The following is a 20,111-nucleotide window of genomic DNA, read 5'->3' on the forward strand; positions in this document are numbered from 1 at the left end:
AAATCCAACCTCATGCAGCTTCAGACCCAGAGTGCTTCTCCTGGGAGAAGGCTGTGAAACACACCTTTGGGAAGCCAGTAGGCCGAAACCTGACTTTGAGAGACGGTCATGTCTTTTAGAAGAAAAGATGGTACATCCCAAATCACCGAGAGCTCAAACCCAAAATCATGAACGCCCTAGATGATGATCAAAGCCAACAAGCCACTTTGGTCAATTCGAAACTGCAGAACATCTTCGGGCACTGTTCTTTTGCACAAAGATGGACAATGATATGGGAGAATACATACAGATTTGCGATACATGTCAAAGCGATGAAAACTACAGTAATAAGAAGTACAGGATGTTACCAAATTTAGAGGTCCCCAATACTCCTTGCAGCTCCATCTCGATGGACTTTTTCGTCAGTATGCCAGAATCTGAAGCCTATACCAGGATCGGAGTTATTGTTGAACGCTTTACGAAAATCACTTACTTCATACCGCTCAAGACCGAGGCAACAATTAAGGAACTTGCGAATATATTCCTTCTAGAAATATGCCGACTACATGGACTATCCGAAGTAATAATTTCTGAATGGCACTTCAGATTCGGAAGCAAGTTCTGGCATTCATTGATCAAGGTTCTCGGAGTCAACCTTTGTCTGTCTAAGGCACATCGTCCTCAAGCTGACAGGTAAACTGAAAGGGTCAATCAAACGCTAGAGCAATATTTCAGAAACTTTTGGTCCTACCAATAGGATGATTGGGTAGGGTTACTCCCGCTTGCACAGTACGCCTACAAAATGGCAACCCAATAGACCAGTAAAGTATCCCAGTTCTACGCGAACTATGGGTTCGAGCCTGATTCAAATTGGTATTCGCACAGAAGGAAGCTGGACAATGCTAATGTTTCCAGCGCCGTACTAGAGTCCAAGTGGAACGCTCTTTGAAAAACTATGAGGACTGATATTTTTCAGGCACAGGCCCGGCAGACGAAATGGTATGACCAGAAGCATATGAAAGCTCCAGAACCTAAAGATTTGGATAAGGTGATGATGGACCGACGCAATATGGTTGCCGATCGACCCTCAAGCAAGCTTGACTACAAGAAACTATGTCTCTTTGAGGTTGATGAGAAAGTTGTTGTTGCGTTCTACAGGCTGAAGCTTCCCTCTCAATGGAACATTCATGATGACTTCCAAATATTTCTGCTGGAGTCCTATCGGGGACTGAAATACCCTCGACGCACTGAAGTCCCTCCTACTCCAGATGAGGTCGAAGGAGAATACAGTCACGTTCTCCGAGAAATAGCTCATAGCCGATGGCAACATGCTAGGCATTAGAAAATGTTTGTAGAGTATCGCATTGTTTGGGAGGGCTATCGTTCGGAAGACTCCTGGGAACCATATGAAATTCTGCAAGGAAGAGCCGATGAGGCCCTGAAAGTATTTCATCAAAAATACCCGCAAAAACCTCGGAAAATACGGGAAAACTTTATGGATCCTCAAAACACGGCGTGAGTAGCTCTGTATCTCAGAAGAAATCTGGGAACAAAAACCAACTCTCCTGTCCCAGGTTTTTCATCTGTCTGACAGAGTTCGGATACCATTTTTCCCTGAAAACAATGCAAGAAAAGATAGAAAACCGAAGCGTGAGGAAACCCGTGTAAAAAAGACAAGGGAAAAAGAGAGATTCTTGCTAACACTGAAATCTCCACTAGTGGAACGGAAGGTTCTACGACAAGAGTGGAGAGTATGTCATTTTCTTTGTTTTAAAAAGCATTTCATTTTAGAGTTTTCCTTCTCTGATGGAGATAGAAACAGACATGTAGTTTGTACGTAATCACCAATAGACCTACAGTTTTCCTTCTATGCCAAATACTAATATTCCAGTAACACTATAGTGGACGCAAAATGAGTCTACCATAGAGGAGAGTAATGTAACAGTGCCACTATGAGGCTGTTACAAAAGAACCTATTCCATCAGCTAAGCCACCGACTTTAAGTAACAGCAGCTTGTTCTTCATCGACGTGTGAAGACAAGAGCAGTTGAGCTCGTACCTTTATTCGTATAGAGGACAGGGATCTCAATGAGTAAGAAGTCTTACAAGTCAAAAATAGGGGGCTGAGCAAGCTTGGAACAGAAGTACAAAGATGGCTGATAGGACAGGGAACCCCGGACGGCAGTTCCATACCTAGTCAGTCGAATCTTTCAGGTTTCATATATCTGCAACTGACGCTCAAAGACCATGCTTTAGCATGACAGACATGATTCTGACGGTGTCCCGGAGCTAATGGAAAATCTAATTCCAAAAACACGTTTTAATCCCCAACACTAACCTTCGCAGTATCAAACTGCCGGAATGCTCCTGTTTTGCTCCGGAGTATCTTTGGGGAGTGGGAGTGCGACTCAAGCTACTAAAGCAAAACTTCGGTTTACAAACACTCAAATCGGTTCTAATAAAGTTAGAATAACCAATTATTATCTAGTCGGCTGTTTCCAATAGTTCTTAAGATTCCGACCACAGCTTTTGGGAAATTGCATGATTCGACTCAGACAGAAGTTTATTCAAGGTGTCGTAGTTACTCTCCTCTCCCCTGATAGAAAATAGTTGCTATACCCCCGACTATCAACAGGCAGACTGTCAGTCGGAAAAAGAACTTGAGCATACGCGCCGTATTTCTATTAGGCACTCGGTGTTGCCCCAGGTTGGCCTCTCATCATCAACGGATCTTTAATAGAGAGAAGACCCCTTAAAGTTATAATTTTCTAGACTTGAGAATGTTTAAACATACAAACTGCATTTTCTTCTTTCTGAACGAGTATCATCAAAACTCACTCTCTTTATTTACACTATTCGAAAAGAAGTCACGGTTATGCCTCATCATAGTACGTCAGTTACATGTGGTTGGCGATCGTCATTGACATGGTCGCATATGCTTCCACCATATTGGGTCTGTCCGACAATCTTTCCGCCAATTCGTGAATCTTGACTCCTTTGTTGTAATGCAAGTGGGACATGTTTCTGATGAACTGCGAGTTGTAGGTGGCAAAGTCTCCTTTGCCTTGCCTTATGGGGACAAGTTGATGGTGGGTGGTACTTCGGGTGTTTAAGTCACTAAACGAGGCTTCCATGTGGTCGACGAAGATGGTGACAGAGGAAAGGAAGTCAACAGGATTGGCATTAACAAGTGGTCTGACCTGATCAAGGGCTCTTCCCTCCAAACAGCTGACCGCGTAGATAACCTTTACTGTCTCATTGGCAGTGTTATCGCGGTTGAGCTGGTTGGTGTTTGGTTTGATTGGTTCAATAGCGATGGTGAGGGTGTTACTAACGACCCAAGACATATAGTTGAGGTCTATTCTGGCGTTTCATTCCTGGAGGACAATCCTTGAGTAAAATGTAGTCATATCTGGGTGTGTATTGTTCATTGTATGGGGCGTGTTCTGCGAAGATGAAGAATGGTTCTCACAAAGCAGAAGTTCAGGAAGCCTTGCTAGGACATGACGGATATCCCGGATCGGTTGGGGGCAGGGGAGACCTGTGAAAGTCTTCTTTCCCTGCCTGAAGTACTCGGTGGGGTAGAGGAGCATAACGGGGTCGGGTATGCCAGGTTATAAGTATTTTGCTACTGTCACGAAGGTTGTTTTCCTTTCTTAAGCAAGGGGTTTGGGGGAGATAAGAGTTCACAATTCAGGGACCAGAGTGACAATAACTTAATATACAAACAGATGTGCGATAAGATTTTTGTATATTATGTGGTCTACGGACATACAGGATCCTGTTTGCGACAAGGTTTTATTGATTTTGTTAGGATTATAAGTTGTTAATGTTATGTATTAGAGTTTAGTTTATGAGTATATTTGAAAATTTTCTTTGGGTTTCCGGGTTAGCGGCTCTCAGATAAAACTAACATGTTTCGAAAGAATTCAGTTTTTGGGTTGGAAAAATATAATTCAGTAAGTTACGAGAAGTAATCCATTTACTTAGTAATTTTGACTAATCCTAACAAGGGGAGATGGAAAACCAGACTGCAACAATACACAATATGGAATGTTGGTCATGGATCGTCACTCACATATTAGGTTGCAGGTATTGCACATAGCGTTGTTTGAGATTGAAATCCGAATTAGTGTTAGAAAACACACCGGGCGGTAACCTGGAGGTCAGAATCCGAGTTGGCGTAAGAAGACACAGCGGAGACAAGAAGTGGGATTCGCCCGATGCGGTAACCCGCAGTTCGGAATCCGAAATTTATGTATTCCATCGAAGCAGAGGATGGGGAAACGCGGCATCATTGAATTTCATGCGCCGTCATGATCGTGGGCTCGAGATGGTGCGTTCGGTGCCATGCAGTCATCGATCGTTGTAACCGCCCGGTGAGTGGCGGTGCCGGGAGTGAACCAGGACGGGATGCCAAGACTCACAGTGAGTTACCCTACTCAACAGCCCCTAACCACCACCTCCGCCCCCGCAATCAAGACCACGACCCCCTGTACGTGCATACCTGATGATGGGAATGGACACGAGTCGTCCTGTTCAACCCATAGGCACGGAGCCCGGAATTGTGTGGCAACGGTTCCCAGGCAACCTCAAAATCCTGTCCGACATTGCACTACTAGAGAGCAGGCCATTAATGCCAAACGAACGCCGGCTCCGCGGTACGATATTGGCAATATGGTTTTGTTTCAGCAAAAAACATCCGAATCACTTGTAACTCTCGAAAGTTGGACTGGAAGAGACTGGGACCGTTCCCCGTCAAGGAAATCATATCGCCATATGCGTACCGAATCGACCTGCCTAGGAGTATGAAAGTGCACTACATCTTCCACGTATCATTGTTAGACTCCGCCGCAAATGATCCTGTCCCGGGGCAAACTCAACCACCACCCCCGACTATTATCCTCGAACAGGAAGAAGAGTACGCAGTGGAGGAAATCTTGGATTCAAGGGAAACAAGGAACAACGGCCTGCAATATTTTGTTAAATGGACAGGCCATATCGACCCCACTTGGGAACCCGCCACGTACCATGATAATACCGCCGTCCTTGATATTTTCCATGCACGTTATCCCGATAAACCTGGACCGTTGAAGGGAAGATTAAGGTTAACGCTCGCAGGAGCTCGTGCTTGAAGGAAGGGGCTACTTTCATGTATCGACTAGTGAATACACTGGGTTACGAGGAGTTGGATTAGTCAGAAAGGTTCTATTGGGTTCTACCAGGTTCTGTTGGTTGTTAGTATATTTGTCACTTTGGATTTGTCATCGCTGGTATTTCACTTGGGTATATTAAGGGGGGTTCGTTTTATTTCTTGTTCTTTTTTTTTTTCTTTCTTTACGCAACGTCTTCTGTGTCTATGCTGTCTATTACTATACAATTTTATCTTTCTCTTCTTTACTCAAGAAGACCACCGCCTCGCTTTCCTTTGTCCCGTTGACCCTTACCACGCCAGAGTCCCTTAGGACCCCTATTGTGAGTTCCCACACCGACCCCTACTACCCCTTCGTACCCTGCGGAATACTCGCTACTCGCCCCCTTGAGATTTGGTTGCCATACAACTGGAGTCTGAATCAATGAGCTCCCACTCATGTGTAACCTTAATGATTGCTGTAGAGCCTTTGCTTATTGTAGACTTCTCTGGCATAATCCCTGTCGTTTCTGGCAGAACTGCATACTCAGAGGATACAGAGGGTCACTGGGCATTCAGAGCTTCACTCTGGCTGGACTTTTAGTTCTTGGTGAGGCATAGACTTATCAATCATTGGTCTTATAATAGATCACCTTCCTAGTGCCCAGAATGTAGTTAGTCTGACAGTTGATAGCTATCCAAACTGCCGGTACTTAAACATCACTGTGCAACGGGGTTCTGACAATAACTCTGAGCATGTAACTGGGCTCTGTGTATACTCACACACCATACAGTTGAAATGGCTCCATTATACCCGGCTTCAACAGTATGTCACATAAGTGGCGATCCCGTTTCGTGACAGCAATATGAAAGAGTGTCTGGCTAGCTCTGTTTTTGAGGTTTGTATTCTCTTTAGTGATCAGGAGAAAATCTACCGCATCTTTATGTTCTTCGTCAGATGCAATATGGAGAGCACCCGATCCATCCATATCTATGGCAGTAATGTTCGCGCCATGCGACATCAGATGCCATAGTGACTTGACTTGACCAAAGGTAGCGGCCACGAGCAATGAAGTAGTTTTATTTATGATTGGCACCTCGAGCTGGGTACTATGAGTGAGCAGAACATCAATCACATCCTTGTTTCCAGCTCTAGAAGCAACATGTAGAGGCATACAAAATGAAAGATTATTGTAGTTCACATTCAGATCTGCTCAATTCGAGAGCAGTATTTTGAGTAATTTGACGTTGATACATTTAGCAAAAGGAATATTAAGCATTGGAGATATGCCTTGGCTAGAAGAGAGATTTACATCCGCTCTACATGACAATAGGGACTCTACAGACAGAATATTGTCTTTACCAGTGACAATCCAAATAGTAATCCCTCCGGCCAAGTTTTTATAATATATATTCACAGAGCACCTTGATTGGACCCCAGTTTGGTTCTTGTTCCTGTGTGGAGAATGGGGCTGAGTAGCAATCAATTTTGCCTTGTCATCTATTTGGATCTATAATAGGACAATTATCACCGCGGTGTGTTCTCAACTGTTGGACAGTGTCAATTGTGTATAACTATTTTGATCTTGGTGATTCATATCATATCAAGTTCAGCTTTGATAATATGTAGAGCTTCTACGGAGCCATACCATGCACCAAAGGACAATGCAGTCCACCCGAGGTCAGACTGTATTCAGGTCTCGAGATTCTCCCACTTCTAAAGCAGCTCCACTAACCACCTCTTATCTGTGTACGCTGCAAAAAATAGCAGCATGAGTGAACCAAACTCCATGTTGATTCTTACTCGAATGTTTTCTAATAAGAGTTTCACCACCTCCTTATGGCTAGTGATTATGGTGCCCCAAGCTGGTAACATTCCCATCTCATCCATGTAATTGGTTTCAATATCTTGAGCAAACCACAAAAGCAGCTCAACAACCGGTGTATATCCTGTCACATCGGCTATAGAAACCGCTTTGCCCAAGCCACTATGGTTAAGCTTGATATCCTGTTTGATTTCCTTTAGGAGAAGCTTTACAATAGCTATGTGACCGCTGAATACTGCATAATGTGTAGCAGTGAGGTCTTCTTTATCAGTTGCATTTGTTTTGCATTTTTTTGTAGTGATCAGGAGCTTTAGGATGTCAAGTCGATTAAGCGAGGAGGCGTGTATGAAGGCAGTTTTCCATTCTTATCCAACTAATCCAAATTACATTCAGACCTCTGCCATAGTCTCTCTGCAACATCCCTGTTATTCGAGAATACGGTCAATATTAGTGGTGTATAAGTCGTCCCATCAGGGCAGTTTAATTCGATATGAGTAGATGGATGCAGTTCTTTAACAAACTCCAGATAACCATTTCTTGCTCTGTCATAGAGTGGATTATGACCATCTGAGTTGATATAGTTGAGCAGATGGCTTCGTAAAAGCCTTTTAAAAATTTGAAACAACCTATAGTAGCATGAAACCTAGAGAGGGCTGATAACATTCTTCTCTCTAGCCTTTTTTGGAGGGATACTAACAGAGACCCGTTTTGCCCACACTTGATATTCTCTCGAAGATTCGTCAAAGAACCTGAACCATTCTTCAGCTGCACTGGGCGATGGTAGCATTACATGTCTCAAATAATGTTCCCAATTAAGAGTCGAGTAGTGGAGCAGCTCATCCTGATCGCCGTCTGGTGAGTCGACATGTTCTATTTCTTATTCGAGGTACTACAGTTTCTTACAATCCAGGTCCACAATCAGGGTTTCCAATAGTAGAGACCTGTTGTCATATAAAACAAAACCATATCAACCATTAAATCAAGCAGCACAAACTGTACCAACTGTACCAACTATTTATCCTAACAATTTGAACTGGTTTAACTGCTTAACCCGCTGTTTTACGTCTTGGCATACTCACCATGATAACAGTACAAAAAATAGCTCTCATTTTCTCGAACAGGGTATTCGAGCTTTGAAATGGACATATTTGACCTCAGGAGCTGGAGTGTTCGAGCTCTTGAACATGAGTTGTATAAATCGTTTAAACCGTCAGTATAATCGGTTTTGCACATTTCTAAACCGTTCAAACGATGTATTCAGATCGATAAGAATTGCACCAACTGTTAAGTTAAACAGTTCAGTTAAACCGGTTTGAACCATATAACAGATAAACCACTCACTGGAAACCCTGTCCAAAATCCACCTCCCACCGTTGTCTAAAATGTCTTTATATACTCTTTCAAAAAATTCACCAACTGTTACATGTGAGAACCTCAAAATAGCAGCAGTCTCATCATGGATAACAACCCCATGACATATGTGATTGAATTCGCTGATAGTCATCAGACAAATCCATTTCTCTGATGGACGGTCTAAATTGTTATTGGTATCGTTAACGGTCTGAAGCGCTCGGAGAACGGTAGCCGAAGTATGAGTATCGATAGAGTGGAGTAGTCGATTGATCATCTGAAGCATGAACCAGCGCTGAGTCCGGCCCTGACAATTTAACCTATCTATCATAGCTTGATAGAGATCGTCGAGTGCTGGCAGCTCATCGCTAATTGCGTCATCGATACCAACCTCATCATTTTGCACCAGCAAGGTATGCATTCAATGATAAAATCTCGAAATTGTGTTAGATTTATCATCTATAACTAAGGAAAGATAGGCCTAATACATACAGCCCCTGTGCTCCGGTTTCTAGTGAGAGGATTTCATCCTCCCGAGTCTTGAAGATAGAAGCTATGGCTTTTGGTCTATCGCGGTACACCTTGCCCAGCTCGCCCTCAATGTATAGGCAGATATCACCGCTATTATCTTCTTTCTGAAGACAAATTTCATCGGATGTCTGCATCTGGAGTTGTATATCTCTTTCATTCTGACTCGTGAAGAAAACGTGGACATTCTTGATGTATCTGGTAACTTTCATTAATCCTGAAAGAATATCATTTTGTGTAGAAGTTTCACACTTATCGAGTCGATCAATGATGATCCATATGCGAGGGATTTCTGTAGACAATTGGATAATGAGCTTGACATATTCATCACGAGTTATGGAATCTGTAGAATCGTGGCTACATTTATCGTAAATATCCACTAAATCTGAGAGTAGACCCTTAGACGAATATGCAAGGCAAAGCTGTTTCAGGATCACTCGCATGACAGAGATAAGACCTTTTAACTCCTGCATCTCTTTAGAGCAGTAGAAATATGTGACGTGATTCTCACCGGTTGGAAGTGCTCTCAATGAGTCAACCAAGTGTGAACCATCGAAGAAGTCAGACTGTTGCCTACAGAAAATTGCAAATTAAGTGTTAACTTGACATAGGAAAGCATCGATTTTCCTGTACCAGCTTTAGCAGGTGATACAATCGTCGAAACTGTCATTTCTCCCCAGCCAAACATATGTATTTACAGTGCGAGTGTTGCTTTTGCTCTCATGCGTGATCCCATATTGCACTATGGATACCCAATCTAATCTGGTTTTGAACGTCATCTCTATTGTAATTAGTAGAGTGTACACGTTACATATTTTTCAAAAGTACGTACTGTCAATAATTAACGTCGCATAGTCGCTTGAGCTTTTTACTACAATCGTCCATAGCCTTATCAATATCACTCCTCTGTTTTAGCAGTTAGGTGGAACAAACCTGGACCGTCCGTTGTCCTAATATAGAGAATGTATTTCAACAATATCGAATTAATTGGAAATAGTATAGGCAGTACCTAATTGGTACATCGCAGCAGCTTGAATAAGGTCAGCGATATTAAAGTAAAGAATATAGGATATCCATCAATTTGTATATTACTTTTCAGCCAGATCTGCGCTTTCTCCGATCTTCCCTTCTGACGTTATTATATCTGCTAGCAATAGACTTAGCTTCATTGAGAATGCTTCCGCGATTCGTACTGGATCAGGTATTGTCAGTGTATATATCTAACGCGGCGGGGTTGTAATACAAAGAGGTAGGCAGGTACTGAGGCAAGGATCGACTCGGGATACATTCTAGGATGAGGACAGGGGACCGGGCTGAATACCGATCGAAACAAAATAGTATTTACTAACGAACAGGGTGGAGGCATTGCATAAAGAAAAAAGAAAGAGAAGTACAAATAGTAAAAACGAGGCCTCAAATATAAACCCTAAAGAATAATCCGATAACTAATCCTGGTAACCACACATAAGGAGATATCAGACAAATATAATAACATCCCACAACCGATCCCGATGCTTCTCCCCGCAACCTAACCTGAAGTGCCTAGCGCTTACTGTATCCTCCGAGCATCTTCCTAACATATCCAACCTAAACGAAGCCATCCTGGTCCTTCACCTAACTACCTGATTCCGTAGCGTTCTCATCGGCAGAGCAGGTGGGGACGGTCGGGCCATGATAATATATTTATCACTCCCGGGATAGACAGGGTGAGATGTGGTGAAGGGGGACATACTGGCCGTATTCTTCATCAAATGCCTCTTCACATAGAGAATATATTTTAAGATAGATAAATATTGCCCCAAGAGATTCTCTCTGAGCTTTAAAATTGATGCCTTGGTCACGTCGGTGTATAATCTTTCATATATTTCGGCAAAACATAAAATGCAACCCAAGTACTCCAAACTTCCGGAGATCATCTCCATGTTGTCAGCGTGGGCAGTACCTACCTGAATTATGCTTATAAGTCCCGGCCGTTCCCTTGTTCAAACCACTTCAGTATTTACTTTGAGAAAAAGCCTTAACGACGCACAGACAAGCGCGACCTCCTCCGAGTTGTGTTGTATAGCTATATCACCAGCGTGCGCAAACGTGTTAAGCTGCCGGAGAAATCCTTCGGCATAGTAGATCTTCACGCCCTTTCTTACGAAATGCAATCTCTCCGACTTTTTCTTAGTTTGAATGGCCGCCACGTCTCCTATCAGCGCCTCAGATGTTCTGAGATATGCCAGCTCGGAACTGTCAAATGCATCTTATTGATGTTGACGTATTTTTTCGACTGCTTGGCTCCATAAGGAAGGAGGCCCACTTTGGCGAATCATATTAGCGCTTATCTACACTCGGGTGTAGTGACCTACCTCGGTGGGCCGTTGTTCACAGCATTATGCAAAGTGTTTGGATCCAGTATTCCCGGGGTTGACGCTACTTGTGATGTGGACGTTCCACCTTTGCTTGTATCCTTGTCCGTAGATTTGGTCGGAGGCTGTAGAGACTCGCCGGCAAGTATTTTACAGATATTCGCACTAACCCCCGGATCTTTGTCTTGACTCTGAACCACATTTGATGACTTCGTAGAAACATCGGGGGGGGGTTATATCGACTTCTCCAACAAGGCCCTGGTCTGTGCTTTGGTTCCCAACCTCTATTTCAGGGTGCGGGGATGCTCTAGGGGATCCTGCCGATATTTGAGCGCTTGGGCTAATGGAGGTAGCTTCTCATAAGCTTTACGGATAGGCAGACAAAGAATATCTGGCCTTGGAACACTAACATAGCCTGTTGCCCGGCGGGAGTGGTGGGCTTATTTTCTTGAGAAAGAGGGCGGTTAGGTTGAATAGTAGTTACGTGAATGGCTGGTTGAGAAATATTGGCATTCAGTTGTAAAGGAATTGATAGATTGCTCGGCGTGCTCAGCGTGTTACCGAAACAACTCTTCAACTTTGATAAAACAATACCCATAGCTACTGTAGAAAAGGAATTGATGAGGTAGTTAGAATAAAGGCTCCCAGATCCCTGCGTGATTGACGGATGGAGTGGGACAAAGAAGGAGCGGAAGGGAAACACAGGTATAAGAAGAGAGGCTACGACTTAGTTAGTTGGATTATTATCAATTGACAATCATCTCAAACTCTATCTAGTAATCCTACACCTGCACACTCCTACCAAATAAGAGAGGTTATGCTAGAACTGAAGGCGTGCCCAGAATCCCTGAGGGTTTATATCATTAACTACGAACTTTGGCTCCGATAATTGATAACTATGAATCCTAGGATTCCGTATCTCCGAATAAGAATGTTTCAAACGGTTGTAACCGGTGCTCATTTAACAGAAGTGAATGAGAGAGAGCTGCCTGCATAGAGAGCCGGTTTACCTAAACTCCAAAACCGAACTTACCAAATAGGTAGTTGAGCAAAACTGAACTGAACTGTTTTGCTGAACGGGCCACAGGCAACCGGCCCGACCCTGAACAGTAGTTCAACCGACAAAGAGTTGGAAACACTAGCAGTGAATAAGGCCGCATAGAGCGATAGGTCTGCCGGTCCAATCAACCTGATGGTATAAAGGCCACCGTATGCCTACGTCACGTACACAATTTGCATTCTGTTATCTGTTGTATACTTAATTCCCTCAGGTCATCGGTGCAGCAGCTCCGCAGGGTGATTTAAACCTGATACTCTAAAACCATTCAGGTACTCTCGATCGGAGCAGATGAATGATACGAATGATACGCTACATAAAAGAAAATGTTTTTTACTGCGTGATACACAGCGGGATAGTTATCTTGCTGGTAATTCGTCAGGCACACATCCCACTCGACCCTTATAATTAAGGAATGTCTCGATGTCATGTAGTGTTCTAAATCTGGTCATGGTTAAAATGAATTATATTACCTACCTATTTTGATTGCGAGGGTTAAAAAACGAAATCTGAAGTCCTGTTCTTCCAGCTCTCGATCGTCCCGGCACAAGGTTGAATGAGAATCACCTGACTGCAAAAATAAACTCTCTCATTGCCCAGTAGACCATCCAGCTCAGGTGCTCTGCTTATCACGATGGCCCGAGACTCACCCTCAGTTTCGGCTTCTAGCCGGGCCATGAATCATACTGTAGTTGGTGGCTTATAGGTCCCCGATCATCATTGCCCAGATTCATTCAAGCAGTATGTTCTACGCTCGAGGCCTCGCCTCGAGGGAGCTCATTCAACCATGCGAGCATACTCAAGGGAGATACTCTTGCTCACCTCAAGCTGCTCGAGTTTTAGGCAACCATGTATTAGTGGCATTTATTCAGTGGGGCTGGTGTTTCTGGTAGGGACATTTGAAGGATTCCCCAGCACTTTATACCAGAATCGAACTGCAACAAAATATTATTTTGACAGATCCAAATATAGTAGTTATCTACCTCGAGCCAGCTCCAGAACCTCGAGGCACTTGTCTCTGCACGCCTCGAGCAGCCTCGTTGACCACACTATAAGTTTGAAACCGGTCCCTACCCGCTTCCGACCCGAATCCTCGTAAGCCAGTGGGACTCGTCCACGACCACCATCTGACCTGGCAATAATTTCGATGAAGAGCGTCTGTGATGTTTCTTCCCCGCGCATTCACCTTTGGAGAGATGACTGATTGAAAGGCTTACTATTGGAGTATCTGGTAATTGGAGATGTATGCCACCAGGAGGATCAAGACAAATGAAGCGTTATTCATGTGCTTTCAAACTCTTTAACTGCTCCAACAGGCCTTATAGGTTGTAGAGCATTGTTTTTTCTCCAACCAGGACTTAATTGCCCCCTGACCCTCCTCACTTTAACTGTAACCTAAAATCCGGTCTTTAATGGATCTTTTTTTCCTCTATGCCGCTGTTCTGTGGAGTGTAGGGTGAAGGTTAAGCTTACCTAGCCCCTCGACACCCTGCGTTCATGAGCGGTTTTGATATGATTCCTGTCTCGAATGACTGTCCTAATTATTTGAATGGAAAAAACTGACCGTGATTTTGCCAAGTGATCCGGACTTTTGAGCTTTCTGAGGAGGGCACGTTTTGGGGGCTGTGTATCAAATTCATATTTCGCTGTCATAACTGGTCGTGTTTGAAAGTCTTGGCGCCACAGCTTCAATAAGTGGTTGCCTGAAAACCCCGCCTGGAGGGGCTTCTTTCTGGCCCGCTCCCAGAATCTTTGCATTAGTCGTACTACATAGACAGACACTTACCATCTTTCCTTTGCCGCATACCTCGCTCAAACACCGATATCGAGGGGGGGACAGTGATATCTATTTTTGCTGGTAAGAGCTGCCGCTAACGGCGAATGAAATATGCTAATAATGACCGCGTATCGTATTCAGTAAAACGATACAAGTCTCTCATAGCGTTAATGTTTCGATTTGTTCTTGTCGGTGCCGTTGGTTTCATGGGCGGGGTTGCTTGGTCGCTTCTTTTACGGGGTCCCACGAAGGAGAACAAAACGGTCAAGGAGGCTAAGGAGCGGTTGGAGCGTGAAGAGCGACAGGCCGCTGAGGACAAGGAGAACGAGAGACGGGCTAAAGAGTTAGAAGAGGCGCAGAAAAAGCTACAGGATATGGAGACGGAAAGGAAGCAGCGGGAGACGGACATTCAATCTGTGGAGAGAAAGGTCAAGGACGAGGAGGAGTCGAGGCGGCAGAAGGAGGAGGATGAGAGGATAGCACGAGAGAAGAATGAAGAGGAGAGACGAGAGTTGGAGAGAAGGATACAAGAGCTTCAGAGAAAAGATGAAGAGCATAAGGAAACGCTAGAGAGGCGAAAGAAGGAGCAAGAGGCGTATCTGGCAGCCGAGAGAGCGTATGGCCCGCTAAGGTGGCCAACGAGGGAGGAGTTCCAGGAGACGCTGAGGAGAACCCAATACGACATCAGCCGTTTCCACTTTGCCATCGTCGGCAGGGCTGGCTGCGGAAAGTCGTCGCTCATCAACGCATTCCGGAACCTGCGAAACAGAGGGAAGGGGGCCGCACCAACAGGCACGACGGAGACGACGCTTGAGATTGGACGGTATCCCGATCCTGGGACTGAGCCTCCACGCCAATGGATGGTGTGGTTTGATGTTCCCGGCGCTGGGACGCAGCGCATCCCCTACCAGGACTACTTTCTCAAGCAAGGGCTCTACGTGTTTGACCTCATCGTCCTGGCAATTGGAGACCGCTTCGAGGAGATCGATGTGCGCATCATCGAGGACTGCGCAAGGTTCGGGGTTCCGGTGTTTATTGTCCGATCGAAGGCGGACATGCACATTCTCAACATGATGCAAGAGTACGAAGACTACGAGCGAATCACGGACAACCCAGAGCTGTATTGCAAATGTGTGAAGAAGTTCATGCAGGAAACCCAGGACACAGTCTCCGACGGGTTAGCGAGACAGAACCTGCCGGACCAGGGCGTATATATCGTCTCGAGGGATGTGCTGCGGCGTACATACCACAGCGCTCTCCAACGACACACGTCGCCTGACTGGAGCAAACCGGATCCGGTGGTGCTCGACGAGAGGTTCTTGGTGAACGATTTACTTGCGGCGGCTGCCGCACGACGGTGTGAGAGGAATCTAGGGTCCATGGCCCAGGTATGTAGGACGACCTTAGCAACGGCACATCGATGATTACCACTTGCCAGCTTCTTTGCTAATACGGTGATCGTAACCGTGATATATAGGATGCACTGGGCTGTGTGAAGGATGCATGGAGAGGGCTCCGCGGCGATAATAGCGCGCATGACATGGCGCACACCGAGTCAGATCTCACTGACCTTTCTAGCGTGAGCCAGAGTTGCGACACACAGGTAGACGCAGCAGCAGAGGTAGCAACAGAGGTAGCAACAGAGGCAGAGGCAGAGGCAGAGGCAGAGGCAGAGGCAGAGGCAGAGGCAGAGGCAGTGGCAGTGGCAGTGGCGGTAGTAGAGGTGGTGGTGGAGGAGAGAGCAGAGCCAGAAGCCGAGGTAGAGGTAGTGGCAGTGGCGGTGGCAGTGGCACCGACCAATATATCCATCCCCAACCACCAGTGATTTGACGCATGATATGAAGGTCTATCTTCCTGTTCCTCCGGTCAGCAATATTTCTTTTTTCTCTTGGTGCTTTATCAGACAGATGCCAAATTTATGAATGCCTGTTGTGTTGTATTTCCAACCTTTGCAGCTCAACAATTTTCCATATACCTACTTCATAAGCTTGATATGAGTATAAAATATTTTATATCTACCTTACTCCGTGAGAGCCTCGCCCGAGACCAATGAGTAGAGCTAGAGAGCATATATCCGAAGGAACTGACGGCCGTTTCAGTTAGGGATAGAACGTTATATGAAAGGGGACCAGAGCAGAGAGTGTAGTAACGGCAGTGAGGTTTTGTTGTCTGGGGGGGAATCGTGCGAACTGAAACGCATTATTAGCTAGGGAAGCTTAAGGGACGACCGAATGATACTATTTATTAGTCGGAACGAAGGATAATAAGAGTTAACTGCAGCCTTGGCATGTTCGATCTCTCAAGTAGTACGGCAATCTGTGGTTTTTTTTGGGGGGGTGTGTGGGCCACTACTAGTCTTTTGTCTGAATGCTCGCGATCGTTCATTGTTGGGAAGAATTTTATAGCTGGGGAAGTGCACTCAAACCATAAATAACCCTAACCCTAGTCATTACCTCTTCCAAACTGAATCCTGAACCGCCACGCTACACAACTTACCACTACAGTCGCCCTCCGTTATAACTAACCTACATATTCCAAAATTTCTCGTTCGATACAGCAGATTACTCGGTGCAGCAGGTAAAATTCTATCATTTCCATGTGAAATTCGCCAAACCCGTTCGTTATAGCAGATTTTGGCATTTTTGGCACCCGGTATAGGGGACTAGGGCAAGTGTATGTGCTCACCCTCTACTTTGTTGGCTCTCGGGAAGAACACCAGGGAGGGCAAGACGGCCTTTCTCGGACGAGCGCCGTGAGTAGCGCCACTAATTGTAAAATGACCCACTACATGAAATTATATACAGTATCGAAAGGATGTGCTGCTCGAGCTCTCCCATCGTGACCTTTCCCATCAACTCTGCTACATATCGGGAGTGAAGGTATATCTGTGCAGATCATTATCAACAGCGTACCCCACCCGCCCAAGATTTATCTTAGGTACTTATGTACCCAGTCCAAGTAATATTTTCCGCCATAACCAAACAGCCCCAAGCAGAATAAATACGCTCCCACAAAAAATGAGCACAACCTGCTGCCCCCCCAACGCCATCAACGAGACAAGCCAGAGCACCACAATGATGCCCCATTCCTGCGTCTGCCTCGGCAATGCCCAAACCCAGCCCCCGCCCACACTCACCACTTCGACCTCCTTTACTGTCTCCACGAGCGTGGCAGCGTCACAAACCTCCCCCTCCCTCGCTCTCCTCGCTTTTCCGAGCAGCTCTATGATCGCGGGAGGTACCGGAGTCGGCGCTGGCTGTGGTGGCCACACCGCGTCACTGTCAATCTCGATGTCTTTGTGAGCGACAAGTAGGCGCACAACGGGCTCATGTGCGTTGTGGACGGCCCAGTCAAGCGCTGACCTCCCCGCATTATCACGCGCATTCACGTCTATTCCGAGCTGTGTCCCCATCAGAAGGCTGACAGTATCTTGGTGCCCGTGCTCGGCCGCCCAGGAGATGGCCGTCTGCCCGTTATCGGAGCTCTGGTTCGGGTCTGCCCCGGCCGACAGTAGCGCCTCCACCGCCGCCCTGTGTCCGCCCATGGCCGCAAAGCAAAGTGGCGGCTGCGCATAATCGCCGCACGCTACGTCCAGCGCCGCACCCGCGCCCACCAGCGCCCTCAGCACATCCGTCGACCCGCGCTCCGCAGCCCACGAGAGCGGTGTGCGGCCATACCCGTCCACGCCGTCCACGCCGTCCTCGCCGTCGACGGCCACCGGCCCGCCGCCCTCATCGAGCACCCGCTCAGCCAGCGCTGTCAGTCCCCAATACGCACACGCGTGCAGCACCCCCGCCCGCCCGGTCCGCACCACCGGCAGCGCCGAGCTTCCTCGCATGGCCGCCCGCAGTGCCTCACCGAGGGCCTCTGGGGCACTCCTGAATGCGTCCATCACCACCATCTGCAACGACCTATCGTCATGGTGCATCTGCAGATACACCGCCCAGTTAAGGACCGCGCACTGGTACAGGCCCTTCGCCACCTCACCACCACCCCCGGGGCGTGCCGCAAACAGGCGGAAATATGTGCCCAGGGCCTTCTTTCTCGCGTGCACCCACAGGTCGGGCTCCGCTGTCTCCAGGAAGCACAGCAGGCTTGGGTGCACCGGGCGACAGATACCCGTGGGCTCGGCGGCGGTGATGAGGCCTTTGGTGATCACGGAGACGTAGGACGGCGTGTATGGGTGGTCCATCAAGCCCTCGCCACCGGCGGCGACGCCGACGAGGTAATTGAGCTCGGGGAGGGTAAGGGGGCGGGGGGAGGCAATGATCTGCTCGAGCACGGAGATTCCGAGAGGGCCAGAGTCTCGTAGGGTCTTCATGGTGGCTGCGTAGTAGTCCGTCACGCTTCCGGGGAGCTCGTTGGAGCGGGCTTGGAGTTCGTCCTCGGTGGTGGCGGACCGGACATACTCCGTCAGGCGCACCGCGAGCAGGAACCTATACACCGCCATTACCGTTAGCCGCATTCAAGCCTTCAGTCTCCAGAAGAAGACAAAACACTTACACACCACCTGCACTCTCCACTATCCTTCCCATCACTTCCTCGACCTCCTTCGCGCCCCCCTCCACCGCCCGCCGCCACCGGGCCACACCCATCTTTTTTCTCACCACTGCTTTCACACCCTTCACCGTCTCCTCCCTGCTAGCCTCTACCAGCCCTTCCAGATCTAAAATCTCGGAGCTCTCATTCCTCCACAGGTCCACTACCCCCGGAGCACTCGTGACGAACACGCGCATTCGACGGAACCTGAGCGCCCATAGCGTTGAGAGGATGTCGGCGCGGTGCACCTCCGCACACTCCTCGAGGCCATCGAGGAGTATCCACGAGCACTCAAACTGACCCGCACACTCACCAATCGCGGTCCGGAGCTCTGAGAGTGTAGGGATGGAGTGCGTATTGTACAGCTCGGCGGTGAATGGTGGAATGGCGGCCGCCAATGTCAAGAGCTGTAACAGGATGGAGCGGAAAACACAGCACGGGTCCTGTCGCAGCGTGTCCATGCGATTGAAGTAGAAGACCGCGACACCCTGTTTCCCGAGCGTGGAGAGGTGGTCGATAAGGTATGAGCTGTATATCGGGTGTTAGTGGATACTCCTGGACACTCAAGGGGGAGAAGGAGGGATAGGGACGTTAAGAATGTCTTTCCCGTGCCCGCTGTTCCCAATAGCTGTCAGCCAGCATTCTACGTATCTTTTCTACTTTCTTTGGTAGGGGATGGGGGGGCATACGCTCGCCTGTACACAGCAGCCACGGCACATCACCGCGCAGCCAGCGGGCACACTGCGGCGAAGACAGTAACCAGGAGCAGCTGCCCGTGTGACGCTGGAAGCAGAGCTCGGCGTGACGGTGGGCGCTGTCGGGGGTGTGGGTGAGCCAGGTGCGGATAGCTAATTCCATATCAGCATGCAGCGGGGTGAAATAGGATAATGGGCAGGAGTCAGTACCCTCTGCGTCTGGCCTTGTGGGTGCGGGGGTGTTGGCTGCTCGGCGGGTCGTCTGTGCATGGTAAGCGGCTATCTGCTCCCTGACGGTCTTCACCCCAGCCAGTGTCTCGGCCCACTGGCGTTTCGACCACAGAGCCGGTGACGTGGCTGACAGGAGCGTTGTGAGCGTGCGGAGATGGCTTTCTAGCTCTGTATGCCCCGTAGCGCGAGCTGCATTACTTGTACTTGGGGGCAGCTGCAGGTCGTCTTTTATATCTGAGATACTGCGGAGTAGGTCCTGGAGGACCGCGAGTTCGGCGTGCACCTCGCGGGCGCTGGAGGTCTGGGAAATATTGAGGAAAGAGGTGATGGATAAGCGGGCGGTGAGGAGGAGGCTAGGTAGTGAGCTCTTGGAGTAAGCGACCATGATGGTGTCCTGCCACGGAATGAGGTTGTATATTTCTGGATGGACGCCGGTGTCCATACTCCATATCACACTGAGAGGCTGAAATAAGGCTGCCGTATCTACGTATGTACTCGGGTGTGGGCATAAGAACCAGAAAATGCAAGTGAGGATACAAGGATTATTTGTATGGAGTGGCGCCTCTCTGCCATACAAATAACCCTATTGCATTTTCTGGTTCTTTCTCCCATGCCCGAGTACCGCCAGCAGCACTCGGCTCAGG

The 20,111-nt window shown here is 47.4% G+C and overlaps 4 protein-coding genes across 4 annotated transcripts; 2 read left to right on the top strand and 2 right to left on the bottom strand.

The window, feature by feature from the left end:
- Positions 1-955: 955 nt before the first annotated feature.
- Positions 956-1,321, top strand: H6S33_008565 (uncharacterized protein; the record flags this gene model as incomplete). The annotated part of the gene is made up of 1 exon (XM_044840003.1): positions 956-1,321. A coding segment is annotated over one exon (366 nt), but the record flags the coding sequence as incomplete, so codon positions are not given.
- Positions 1,322-2,876: 1,555 nt separating this feature from the next.
- On the bottom strand, positions 2,877-3,326 carry H6S33_008566 (uncharacterized protein; the record flags this gene model as incomplete). The annotated part of the gene is made up of 1 exon (XM_044840051.1): positions 2,877-3,326. One exon carries the CDS (start codon positions 3,324-3,326, stop codon positions 2,877-2,879), a length of 450 nt encoding a protein of 149 aa, XP_044687680.1.
- Positions 3,327-14,208: 10,882 nt separating this feature from the next.
- H6S33_008567 (uncharacterized protein) lies at positions 14,209-15,827 on the top strand (the record flags this gene model as incomplete). The annotated part of the gene is made up of 2 exons (XM_044840062.1): positions 14,209-15,390; positions 15,480-15,827. 2 exons carry the CDS (start codon positions 14,209-14,211, stop codon positions 15,825-15,827), a joined length of 1,530 nt encoding a protein of 509 aa, XP_044687681.1.
- Positions 15,828-16,943: 1,116 nt separating this feature from the next.
- H6S33_008568 (uncharacterized protein) lies at positions 16,944-19,852 on the bottom strand (the record flags this gene model as incomplete). Its single annotated transcript, XM_044840073.1, has 5 exons — positions 16,944-18,438; positions 18,506-19,069; positions 19,132-19,156; positions 19,231-19,389; positions 19,447-19,852. The coding sequence occupies 5 exons, from the start codon at positions 19,850-19,852 to the stop codon at positions 16,944-16,946; spliced, it is 2,649 nt and encodes an 882-aa protein (XP_044687682.1).
- Between the last annotated feature and the right edge of the window lie 259 nt (positions 19,853-20,111).

The sequence above is a fragment of the Morchella sextelata genome (genome assembly GCF_020137385.1).
Source record: "Morchella sextelata strain SCLS chromosome Unknown scls_27, whole genome shotgun sequence".
NCBI classification, from domain to species: domain Eukaryota; kingdom Fungi; phylum Ascomycota; class Pezizomycetes; order Pezizales; family Morchellaceae; genus Morchella; species Morchella sextelata.